Raw genomic sequence first — 13,384 nt, forward strand, 5'->3', positions numbered from 1 at the left:
GTTGATTCAAGAACAGCTCTCAAAACAGTGCCTGGCACAGCAAGAGTGCCGTACATTTCCTGAGGGCTGGGCTGCCCAGCGGCACTTTAGCCTGATGGTTGTCCTCCAGGCTGACTACACAGGGTAACCCGTTTGATTTCTCCACCTCATACAGCTTCCCAGTTAGTTCTGTTCCAGACGCTCTGTTTATCTCCACAGGCCCCACTGGAAAGGCCAGTTCTCCAAAGTCGGGGCCGGCCCACACCTGTTGACGAAGGCAGGTGGCACCCCTGCCCTCGCTCGCCCTCCAGCTTCGGCGGTCACCCTTGGTTCCACAGCTCTCCGGAACGCCCGCCCCGAGTCCCGGGAAGAGGCGCTCCACTGCGCGCGCGATCCCACCCTGTGCTCCCGCGTGACCCGACGTGCCGGGCGCGCACGCAGAGGCCCCGCCCGCAGAGGCCCCGCCCGCGGCGTCGGAGGCCGAGGGGCTTCGCCAGCTCGGGGAGAGGGAAGGGGCGTGGCTTCCCGGCTGGGCGGGCGGCCGCGCCGCAGTCCCGCCCCCATCGGCAGCTGCCTCCGCGCGCCAAAATCAAACCCCAGGACCCGGCGGCTGGAGAACCTGCTGCAGGCGGGAGCTCAGCTTGCGTGTCAGGTCACGTTCGGCAGTGGTGTGAGCATCAGCGCGCGCACCTGTGGCCACTTCCCAGACCTCCCTGCTGGATGCGCTCCGGGCCGCCACAGGACCAGAATGGCCACCCCACCGAAGAGGAGCTGCCCATCTCCCGCGACTGGCTCTGAGGGGACCCGCATCAAGAAAATTGCCATCGAAGGGAACATCGGTAAGGAGCCTCGGGAAATGTTCCCAAAGCACGGGGAGCCGCGGCGGCGGCAGCAGCGCTCCTTCGCTGCATCTCTGCTGCTCCTCAGTGAGGGCTTTCTTCCAGCCTGGCTATGTAGATGCGGACACGGCCTCGAATTCCCTTCGCTCCGAAATCATTTTGCCCTGTCCCGCCCAGCTTCTGTCCCGTTCCCCGAGGGTGGCGGTGGCCCCAGGGCGTCAGGTCGTGCACGCCCGGGCCTTCGGGCCTCGTTAGGGTGCACTTTGGGCCAGTTTCCTCCCCTTGTTGGAATTGCGCAAAGGGAAGGGTTGTTTTTGGTTTTGTGTTTGTATTGAGGGTGTGTGTGTGTGTTCTTGAGGTGTAATTTACATACATTAAATTATCCTTTTTTAGGTGTCCTCTTCAATGAGGTATGACAAACATATAATGCTCTTTTACTACCATCATGATCAAGATTCAGTACATTTTTATCACCTCAAAAAGTTCCCTGGTGCTCTTTTGTGGTCAGCTCCCTCTGCATTCCTACCCCTTGGCAACCACTGATCTGGTTTCTGTTTCTGTAAGTTTTGCCTTTTTCCAGAATGTCTTATAAATGGAACGACAGAGTATGTAGCCTTTTGTGTCTCGCTTCTTTTATTTAGCATAACGCTTCTTTTATTTTAGCATATTGCTTGTATCTGTAGTTCTGTTTTTTTGCTGAGTAGTATTCCATTGCATGGATATACCACAGTTTATCTCTTCCCAATTGTGAACATTTGGATGATTTCCAGTTTTAACGATTATGGATAAAATGGCTCTAAACATTGAAGTTCAAGGCAAGAGGTTTTTTTTTGTTTGTTTTTTTAAAGATTCTCTTTATTTGACAGAGAGAGACACAGTGAGAGAGGGAACACAAGCAGGGGGAGTGGGAGAGGGAGAAGCAGGCTTCCCGCGGAACAGGGAACCTGATGCGGGGCTCGATCCCAGGATGCCGGGATCAGGACCTGAGCCGAAGGCAGACGCTTAACGACTGAGCCACCCAGGAGCCCCAAGGGAAGAGTTTTTTTTAATGATCTTAATATCATGGCGTTCCTCACCCCTGCTCCCACATCCAAGTAAACACTGGCTTTTTTTTCAAAGACCAGTACTGTTTCTGTTCCTAACCCAGATGAGGGCAGACTATACCATGCATGTCATTTTGCAAGGTGCATCTGAACTTAAATTCTTCTGTATTTCCTACCACAGGAAACCTATGCCTGACACTTCCTGTTCTGATAGAATTTTTTTGGCTCCAAGTTGGGTACTGGCCATTCATGCATACAGCAAATGTTTTTTAATTCTTAACACATTCAAAGCTCTTGTACTTCTTTAAAAAGATGGGGCAAAGCAGATGCTATAGCAGCATTCCAAGGAGTAGAAAATTGCTGAACACGCTCTTAAAGAGGAGATCTTGTTACCTTGCTCCAGTATTCAGGCACCAGTGTAAAAGGTCCCTATAATAGACTCTCATTTCCTCTTATGATAAGTTCTTTGAAATTGAATTCAGTTTACTAGTAGGGTTCCTCATAGCTACATATTGGATAAAGAAGAACATATGTAAAGGAGGAAGTAGTTGAGCAGCCATTTCAAAAGTAAATTTAAATGAACAACCCTTCAGATCAATACCACAATGAATTAATCCCCTTCCCTTTCATAAATCCAATTAAGCAACATATCATATCTAGAAAGTTACTACTCCCCAAGCATCTTTAATCTTCCCAGCACCTGAAATAATTTCCTAATATGTCACCCCATCTCCAGTTTCTCTTAACTAACTCCAGAGCAGACTTTCTATATACAAATCTAATTGTGTTATCCCCTACTTAAAATTCTCTGATTTCTCCATTACCTACACTGGAAGGAGTTGCAAACTGGTGGCTTGCATTTGCACAATAGTGGCCTGCATAGATTTGAAAAAAAAATTTTAATGAATTACTAGCATTTAAAAATTTTGAGATTTCTTGTGAACATCTAGATTCTTGGCATTTCTTAAAATATCTGAAGATTTGGTAACACTGGATGTTTGTTTCTGTAAGATAACAATTTGCTATTTAGATGGGTTATGTTCCTTACCATTTACTTTTTTTTTTTTAAAGATTTTATTTATTTATTTGAGAGAGAGAGAATGAGAGAGAGAGCACATGAGAGGGGGGAGGGTCAGAGGGAGAAGCAGACTCCCTGCTAAGCAGGGAGCCCGATGCGGGACTCGATCCCGGGACTCCGGGATCATGACCTGAGCCGGAGGCAGTCGCTTAACCTACTGAGCCACCCAGGCGCCCTTACCACTTACTGTCTTCCTGATGCTGAGGCTTTGTCAGTTGCTGTTAATGTGCTAGCACTGTTGTTCCTGTCCCTTCCACCTTATTTGCCAGACCCAAATAAGTATAAATGTACAAATTGCTAATATGTGTGTAGAAGACTATTTAGTGATTCCTAGAATTTAAACTTTAACTGGTCATTTTAGTTTTATACTCAGTAACTTATCTTCTCATGTTCTCTGTTGCTAAAATACTCCCTTGTATTAGATTTATGGAGGCCCTCCCTGCTTCTTTTCATCTTAATAGTTTGTATAGATGATTTTTGGCATTGTAATACCTGGTTGGCATTAGTAATTCTGTTAGGTCCCATGACTTTTAAAGTATTAACATCAGTGTCTTTGGTCCTTGTTCTCCTTTGCTTTCATAGAATATTAATTTATTAATTGGCTTATTTTCCAGCTCCCCACTTTCCCCCCAAAAAGTTAAGGAACTAGATATTAATCTGATTGGGAACTACAGGTAACTGTTGTTACTCTGCTTGAACTGAAGAGTAATTTTAAAGAATAGCTGTTTTTGCTCTTAAAATTTTGGAGTATGATCACATGAAATTTTTCTGTTTGTAGGCATGTCAGAAGACAGCTGAATGTTCTAGCTTTAAATGCTTTCAGACTCTGGCTGATGCCTGATTTTATCATGTGTTCCTTGGATCATCTTTCTTTTTTTTTTTTTTTTAAAGATTTTACTTTTTTGTCAGAGAGAGAGAGCACAAGCAGGGGGAGCAGCAGGCAGAGGGAGAGGCAGGCTCCCCACTGAGCAAGGAGACTGATGTGGGATTCGATCCCAGGATGCTGGGATATGACCTGAGCCAAAGGCAGACACTTAACCAGCTGAGCCACCCAGGTGTCCAGATTGGATCCTCTTTCTGAACATCATGTTTTCCTTTCCTTCTTCTGTCTACCTCAGTGAATGTCCAGTGATCATTTTATATGCTTCTGCTTACCATTCTAAATGCTCCATACGAAATCTGCGGTCACCAGTCTTTTTCCCATGATTAAATCTAATGGTCATCTAGTTTATCCTTAATACCTTTTCTCCTATCCTGTGGGGATAATATGACTTTGTTTTGCTTCTCAGCAGTTCTCTTTTCTATGTTACCTTCTTATTGACCCCCTTCCTCCCCATCCCTGTTTTTGCTCTATGTGTGATCTTTTTTAAAAAAAAAAAAATTTATTGAGAGAGAAAGTGGGGGAGAGGGGCAGAGGGAAAGAATCTTCAAGCAGACTCCCCACTGAGCTTGATTCCTGACATGGGGCTTGATCCCATGACCCATGAGATCATGACCTGAGCCAAAACCAAGAGTCAGACACTCAACCGATTGAGCTACCCAGGCGTCCCTCTATGTGTGATCTGTTAAAGTTCTGGTTTTTTTCTTCTTTTCTATTGCCTATGTAATGTCCTAGGTTTGAATATAGTTATTCAAGTCAAAAGTAAGTTCTTTTTGCCCTCTTTGGATCCCATTTTATAAGGATGAGGAAGCTTTCCTTGTAAGCTTACAGAAGATGCTTTTTTATATTTTAATCTATGTGTGTGTATTTTTATATACATATGGAGACACATAGAGAGACACATTATATTGACCAGAGATGTCTAATATAACCACTTTTGGTGACTTCAGATAAGAAGGGTGTGGTGGTCATTGGGATTGTTGCTACACCCTGTAAAATTCTAGGTTAAGACTTTCCCTACTGTTAAATGGAATGTATTCCCAAGTAATATTAAAATAGTGAATATAATATGTCCTGATTATACCTGAACTATTTCCGTTATTTTCCATATAGGTGTCTCAGAAACTAGTGAATGATCAGGGAGGAGCAATGTACATACAACTTTTTTTTAAAGGGTTGGATAAGTGCACAGAACCATGAAAGTGAAGCAGAGAAAACATGGCTATTCCTTATAAGGGTCTTTGCAAAACTGTTTTTATAATTTCTGTTAGGTACTATGGCTTAATGTTGTATAGTTATATAATTAGTGTCATATAATCATACTAATTCTCATTGTAAAACTCTGGGTATTGGATACATCTTTATATTGATTTTATAGTTCATTTGGCTGTTTCTAAGTTGGTTTTAGATAGGAAAGACTTAAGTTTGTAAACAGAGAATAGAGCCAGTAGACAGAAAAATTTTGAAAATGCAAGAGCCTATAATGATTGTCACTGTAGTCATAGCTTGTTTATCACAACAGTTTCCATAAAGAGGGTATTATTATTTCCATTGTATTATGAAGAAACAGGCTCAGAGAGATTCAGTGACTTGCCCAAAATCACATATCTAATTAAGTGGAAGAATAGCCTTAACCATTTCCCACAGTTATCTCTAATTACTTAGTTAAGGAAAGTGAGGCTAGGACTAGGATTTTTTTTTTTTTCTGCCGTAACACGTTGCCAAAGTTACACCAGATTTTAAATTCTTCTATTCCGTGGCTTTGATAAACTAAAAACAATAACAAATGTGCTTAATACAAGTGGGTGGGGACCCTTTTAATTTTCACTGAAACAAATCTAAAGAGAAAGTTTGGGAAATTGAGTATTTTTGTTTTTTGTATTGTTTGCTAGTATAAATTTTGAAAAAGCTGATGTCTATTTTGACTTTTTTTTTTTTTTCTAAGTCTCTTTCTTAGTCTCCTTCTTTAATTTTCCTTTTCCTCTCACAACAGCTTCAGGGAAGACAACATTTGTGAATATCCTAAAACAGGTCTGCGAGGATTGGGAAGTGGTTCCTGAACCTGTTGCCAGGTGGTGCAATGTTCAAAGTGCTCAAGGTGACTGTGAGGTATGAAAAAAAAATTAACTAAATAAATATCTATTGCTTTAGAGGACCAGTGGTATTTAACCTTTTGGGTTTTTGGGTTTTTTTCCTAATAACATTTTCACATCTAGCTTTAAGTCTGTATCTTCATCTTCATACATGGATGTGTGTGTATATGTGTGTGTGTGTGTGTATAAACATTCATTGAGCTGTGCACTTAAGATTTATGTACTCATTGCATCTAAGTAGAATTTTAAGAGTTTTTAAAAATTAATTAAAAAGTTAAAAAAATCTAATGGCAAATTAAATTCCTTGAGTAGCTTTTTACATTTTGTTTAAAAACAAGCAAACAAGGAAAACAAAGACCAAAAAAACTACCCAGTAACTGAATTTTATTAGTTTACCTTTTTTTTTTAAATAAAGATTTCATTTATTTATTTGAAAGAGGGAGAGACACTGAGAGAGCAGGAACGGGGAGGAGAGGGAGAAGCAGGCTCCCCACTGAGCAGGGACCCCCCCGATATGGGGCTCGATCCCAGGATCCTGAGATCATGACCTGAGCCGAAGGTAGCCGCTTAAAACAACTGAGCCAGCCAGGTGCCCCTATCAGTTTACCTTTTGGGCCTTCTGTATTAGAGAGAAGCATTTATCTTCTTATTTCTTTGTACTTTTCATTCTTGCCAGACTTTCACCCTGGACACAAATAAGAAAGAAGGAATAACAGTTAAATTTTGTTTTTTTTTGCAAAATTTTTTATTGTATGTGTATGAAGGAAAGAGATCTGATTGCTAAGATTTCATTTCTGGAGAAATGAGACTTGAAATTGAAAGTAGCATAGCAGAAATCTTCAAAATGGAAATGTGTTCTAGAAACTTACTTTGTTAGAATTGAGGAAGATGGAGGATTGAACAAAAATGTCTATTTTTTCAAATTTAGCTGTTGGTATAAGGGAATCTGGGAATAATAATTGAGTATTTAAAATGTAGATCATTAGCGAGATAATTCTGTAGACTTTGAGGATATATGGTTTTGAATAACCAAAAATATTTTCTCACACACTGATTTGTCAAGCATAGTTAACTTTAGGGGTGCAGCTGAGTACACTCTGATCCTTAGAATAATTCAGGATTAAATCTTGAAGGGACTTCCTTTCCATATGGACTCCACTTTTTTAAGAAATAGAATTTCAGTCTGGTCTGTGGGGAAAGGCAAGATTAGCCTTAAGTAGAATTTTAAAGTGGGCAAATTTATTTGCTTCTTTATTTCAACATTTTTTTTTTAACATTTTATTTATTTATTTGAGAGAGAGAATGAGATAGAGAGCATGAGAGGGGGGAGGGTCAGAGAGAGAGGCAGACCCCCTGCTGAGCAGGGAGCCCGACGTGGGACTCGATCCTGGGACTCCAGGATCATGACCTGAGCCGAAGGCAGTCGCTTAACCAACTGAGCCACCCAGGTGCCCTTTCTTTCAATATTTTTTATTGACACATGATATAACTATAGACAAGTATAGGAAACTTATGTATAGTTTGAAGAACAATTGGAAAGCTAATCATTAGCCAGGTCAAGAAATAGAATATTACTGATATTCCAGAAGTCCCTGTTTGTCCTTAGGTCACAGTATCTCCTTTCCTAGGGTAACAACTGCTAGGGATAATCAATCACATAAAATAACTCCTGCAATAATACTTCCTCTGCTTTCTAAAAATAATTTGACTGTATGTGAACATATCTCTAAGAAATATAATTTAGTTTTGTCTGTTTTTGAATGTTATATAAATGAAATCACCTGTTTGCAATCTTTTTCTTCTTTCTTTTTTTGATTATTAAGCCTATGAAATTTGTCTATATTTTTGCATACGGTTGCAGTTTGTGCATTTTCATTCCCATATAGTATTCAGTTGTATTCACACATGGCTATTTGTCTATTCTATACTTTTGACCAATTTCTGAGTGATTTCTAATTTAGTTTCTGTAAAAACAGCCCTATTATGAACATGAATCCTGGTGCACGCATGCAAGAGTTTCTCTAGGAATAAGAAGTAAAATCCCTGGTTGGTGGGCTATTTGTATGATGCCTGTTTTCCAAAGTGGTTATTATCCAGTTTCCTAATTTTTGCCATTCTGTTGGGTGTTTAATATCTTTTATGTTTTTAATTTTTTTTTTAAATTTTTATTTATTTATTTGACAGAGAGAGACACAGTGAAAGAGGGAACACAAGCAGGGGGAGAGGGAGAGGGAGAAGCAGACTCCCCGCTGAGCAGGGAGCCCGATGCGGGCCTCGATCCCAGGACCCCGGGATCATGACCTGAGCTGAAGGCAGATGCCCAACGACTGAGCCACCCAGGCGCCCCTATGTTTTTAATTTGTATTTCTTTGATTGCTTATGAGATTGTGCTCCTTTATTTAATTAATTTATTTGCCATTTGGATTTCTTTTGTGAAGTCCCTGTTCAGGTCATTTTGTCATTTTCCTTTGGGTGTTCTGTCTTTCCTCCACTCTGCATTTTTATCTTCCAAAGTATGTCTTGTGGCCTCTTTCACTGAAGTGCCCTGCTCAGGTTTGCTTACCTTTAGAAATGAGATATATATATATATATGGGGTGCCTGGGTGGCTCATTTGTTAAGCGTCTGCCTTCGGCTCAAGTCATGATCCCGGGGGTCCTGGGATCGAGCCCCTGGGCTCCCTGCTCAGCGGGAAAACTGCTTCTCCCTCTCCCACTCCCCCTGCTTGTGTTCCCTCTCCCTGCTTCTCCCTCTCCCACTCCCCCTGCTTGTGTTCCCTCTCTTGCTGTGTCTCTGTCAAATAAATAAAATCTTAAAAAAAAAAAAAAAGAAGAAATGAGATATATATGTTCTAAAAACACCTCTTTCCCCCTCATTTTTGGGGTAAACTATCAGTGCAGTTATTTCTCAGGTGTTAGGTAGGAAGTAGACAAAGTAAACCAATGTCAGAAATACAGAAGGGATTCTTTCATTGAGAGAATGTTAGACTAGATTGGATTAGTTAACCTCCATTTAAGGCCCATTCTGGTTTCAGTGTCATAAGCTTCTAACTTATATTCAATATGTGTAACTGATTCTTTGGCACATCAAAGAGACACCTCTGCCTTTCAGTATACCTATAATTAATCTGGGGTGCAGAAACTGATATATAAAAACCAAAATGCCAAAAATTTTAATTTGTAGAGAGAAATGTAATTATCAGATTCACCAAATTAGGTCAATTTATTCTCTGTGGAGGTCCATAATTCTCAACCAGTGGAAGGAACTCATAAGAATCTCACAGTTTTAGGGTGTTTTATAAAATGATAAACAATCCCTTGGGAATTTTAATATGTGGAATGCCTCCTGGTTAAAAATGACTGCCCTAGTGAATCACTGTTAGTGTTGGGATTATATTGACCCCTTTAGTTATGTTGGAGAGGAAAGGTAGAAAACATTGCATTAATATATATGGGAAGACAAATTTATAATAAGCAGGTTGTCTATTAAGCTTAGAATCAGAGCCCAGGGGAATTAGTTATATTATCTTAATGACTGATGTCATCAGACTGTGACACATTGATGCATCTGTCTCTGTTTTAAGACTCTTGGTTTCATGGATCTGATACTCATGTTTATGGGTGGGGCATTTTCTTCCCATGTACTGGAGTCAAAATTCCAAATTGACCTTTATAACTACCATGTAGATGAACCCATATGTTCATCATACAGTTTACTGTAATCTAGTCATGTCTCCATGATATTAAAATTTGATAACCTTAATTGGTGCATATTCTTGGAGAATAGTTTTATTTTTGTGTATATATTGGGGTCTGTTTATGTTGTTAGTGTTCTGTACTTCTAGGTGGCATTTCAGACAGTGTGGATAGTATTTTGGAGATAAGGTTGTGGAGTGTGAGGATGGTGGTGGGTGGGTTCTCTCTAGCTTTGGATATTTTCTTCTTTTATTCCACACCTCCACTAAACTCAAGAAATGGGATTTTCTTCCTTCATCTTTGAGCCCTTCTTCCCCAGACTCATTTCTGATTGATTCCTTGGCCTTATAGTGTGAATCACTCACGGTCCAAATCTCAATTTTCTTAGAAGACGGTCTTCAGACCCAACCTTGGCAAGGCCAGTCCTACTTTGGATGTTCTTCATTTAATCACACTTCTTGGCAGTTGCTGTAGAATTGGAAGAGTTGGGTTGTGGTACCTTTGATCTCTTACCCTAGTCAGTAACTTAATTTGCACCTGCATGCTTTGCTTGCATTTTGTTTTTTAGCTGTTTCATTTTTTTTTTACCTGCCACCTAGTGGCTGAAATGTTGCTACAGTATTGATAAGCTGCACCAATTTTAGCAAAATAATGAGGCAGAGTACCTAAAAAGATTATGTAGCCTTCCCTCCTTTCCCCTCCCATGGTAAGATTATCTTTAAAGGTGCCACCCAGATGATCATCAATCTTTGAATTAAAGGTTTATTTCAAATAGTTGCTTATTTGGTGGTTTATATTATTATTTAGGCCCAAAGCTTTGATTTAATTACTTCCTTTTAGCTTATTTTTGAGATGGACAAATTCTTAAGAACATATCTCTGCTCTGTCCTGTTTTTCTTATTGAGCTGGAGTCTTAGGGGATCTTTGTTCTTAATTGCGAAGCATTATTTTACTTTTATCCAACACTTTTTTACCACTAAGGAGCTACTGGAAATTAGAACTATGATAAAGAAGGGATAAAATATACTTGTTTTTCAAATAACAGCATCTTTTGATAAGTCATTCTTGAAAATTAGGAATGCTTGATAAAGTACTTCTCATACCTTCTGAAGTTACCTGATAACTTTTGTTGGCTATTTTGTGATTATCTTGTTTGGTAGATTCTAATCTTTTTTGATTGAACTTAAATCGGCTTTTTTGCATTGTTTACAGAGGTTAGATTAGAATTAAAAGATAAATGATTTTGTATCTTTACTCGATATTACTGGTTTTCACTTATCTTGACAATAATTTGTGCTTTCTGCAAAATAATGAAGTATTCTATCATGAAGTGAGTTACAGAATTACAGATATGAATGCCAGAAACAGAGTAAAACTTATTTGTTATCCCACCACCCTATATGTATCTTATGATAGTAATTTACTATATCTAATATTGGCAGTGGGGGGGGACATAATTTTTTAAAATATTATACGGTAATACATGTTCATTGTTTGAAGTTAAGAAAATATCATAGACTACCAAAGGAAGGAAATAAAACTTGCCTGCAATCTTATTACCCAGAGAAGACTATAGATGTTACTTGGCACAACCGTAAACAATTTTGTGCTTTGTTTTTTTCCTCCCCATAATGCTTATATCAAAGGTAATTAAAAATGACATTCTGTAAATGATTTCTAAAGGCAGCCTAACTTATTGTGTCCATGTACCAGTATTTATATAATATAAATGCCTAATAATAGTGGAACGATACCCTATTTGCTTAGTAATGTGATAAAATCTTTGTGGTTAAATCTGTATTCTGGGTTATTTAAGACAAATTTCCAAAAGTGAAGTTAGGTAGGCCCAAGAATATAGATTTTTAAAAATAAGTATAGCTAAGCTGCTTTCTAGAGATAGTCTATCAACTTTTACATAATATAATTTGACTCTGAGGCATTCACATTTTTTATCTGGATCCTTTTCAGAGGGGAAAAAACTGATAAAATTACACTCAAGTTGGTAAAGATGATACACAGTGTTTTCTTGGATGAATTTTTAATATGTATTTTATTCTTAACATTCATAGTTGCATACAAAAACCCCAGCAATTTGTAGTCTCCAAAACTTCATGTGTAGAATCAAAAGAAAGCATTTTGTATGGGCTTTTAGATTACCCTGAAAAACTAGAAAATGATATCCTGGCTTATGGTTAATTTTCTAATTTGGTGTAGTTAAACTCAGACAACAACTAACATGTTGAGAGCTGTAAAATTGTACTGCAGATTTTTTATTTAGTTTTAATTTAAGCATTTATATTTTTAGAGCAACTACCTGACTATTATTTTTATAATTGGGTGATGAGTCAATATTGGTTCTCTAAATTATTTTCATGTAGTAGACTTTGGACTTACTTTGGGCAAGAGTAAAAGAGTATTGGAAAGGCCAGTAAAAGGAGATATGTAGTCTTTTTTTGATTAATATTTTCATTGTGGTAAAAACACATATCATAAATTTTACCATCTTAACCATTTTTAAATATACGGTTCAGTAGTGTTAAGTGTATTTACAGTGTTGTAAAACAGATCTTTAGAATCTTTTCATCTCGTAGAACTAAAACTATATTCATTAAACAATTCTCCTTTGCCCCTTTCCCTTAACCCTTGGGAACTGCTGTTCTTCTCTCTTATATCTATGAATTTGACTACTTTAATTAATTAATTAATTTTTAAGATTTTATTTTTTAAATTTTAAAGATTTTATTTTTAAGTAATCTCTATATCCACTCTGGGACTTGAACCCACAACCTCGAGATCAAGAGTTGCATGCTCCACTGACTGAGCCAGCCAGGTGCCCCTGAATTTGACTACTGTAGATACTCTCATATAATTGAAATCACACAGTATTTGTCCTTTTGTGACTGGCTTATTTCACCTAGCATATTGTCCTCCAAGTTCTTCAAAAAAAAAAGTTTCAAACTTCTTACTATATAACAAGCCCATTTTATATATGTAACTTACTTTGTTATCCCTGTGCATTGCAAATTTATCCTAAGTGTTTTTCAGATAAACCAAGTTCACTTCTAATAGATATTATTAAATGTATGTCTCAGGTAGATTTAAGGTAATACTTGCTGCTATAATGAGCTCTAAAATCTCTGTAGTTCAAAATAATAAAATTTTATTTCTCAGAGAACAGTACAGTACGGTGTTTGGTGGATAGCCTACATGCTGTGACTCAGGGATTCATACCCTTTCTAAATTGTGGCTCGTTGAACCTCTAGAACAGTGCTTCAAACTTTAATGTTTATTAGAATGACCTGGAAGACTTGTTAAATCACATATTTGGGCCCTGCCCCCAGTTTCTGATTTAATAGGTCTGGTGTGGGTGGGTGCTAAAAATGTGCACTTCTCACAAGTTCCCAAGTGCTCTTGATGTGGCTGTTATGGGGACCATACTTTGTTACCCCTGCCCTGGAGCTGAAGTTGAGAGCCTCTGCTCTAGGATCTTGGTGTCTTTTACTTCTAGCTGATGGAGAAAGAGGGAAACATCACATTTGAGAGGTTTTTAGAGTGAAGCCTAGAAATGGTATACATTGTTTCTGTCCTGCTTCCATTGACTAGAAACTGAGTCACATGGCCACACTCAACTACAAGGGAGGCTGGGAAGTAAAACTTAGTTTGTGTCCAGGACGAGAAACAACGTGGCTTTAGGGAACACATAACTGTCTGCCACACACACATTTCTAAATAGGAGTACCTTAAGTTTATTTTTTTAATGTAACTGAAACTCAAAAGTA

General features: G+C 38.7%; 1 protein-coding gene across 2 annotated transcripts in view; it reads left to right on the plus strand.

The window, feature by feature from the left end:
* Positions 1 to 301: 301 nt before the first annotated feature.
* DCK (deoxycytidine kinase) overlaps positions 302 to 13,384 on the plus strand; it is a 61,331-nt gene continuing 48,248 nt past the window's right edge. Inside the window, exons 1-2 of one of the 2 annotated variants that reach the window (XM_045881043.3) lie at positions 302 to 818; positions 5,813 to 5,928. In XM_045881043.3, the coding sequence (XP_045736999.1) occupies positions 728 to 818; positions 5,813 to 5,928 (207 nt within the window). In that variant the 5' untranslated portion in view covers positions 302 to 727. The remainder of the gene's footprint in view (positions 819 to 5,812; positions 5,929 to 13,384) is intronic. The other variant, XR_010409415.1, reaches the window with a different exon arrangement.

Source organism: Mirounga angustirostris, unplaced genomic scaffold (genome assembly GCF_029215605.1).
Source record: "Mirounga angustirostris isolate CCGP_5_RB_7025 unplaced genomic scaffold, mMirAng1.0.hap1 SCAF_2, whole genome shotgun sequence".
NCBI lineage: Eukaryota > Metazoa > Chordata > Mammalia > Carnivora > Phocidae > Mirounga > Mirounga angustirostris.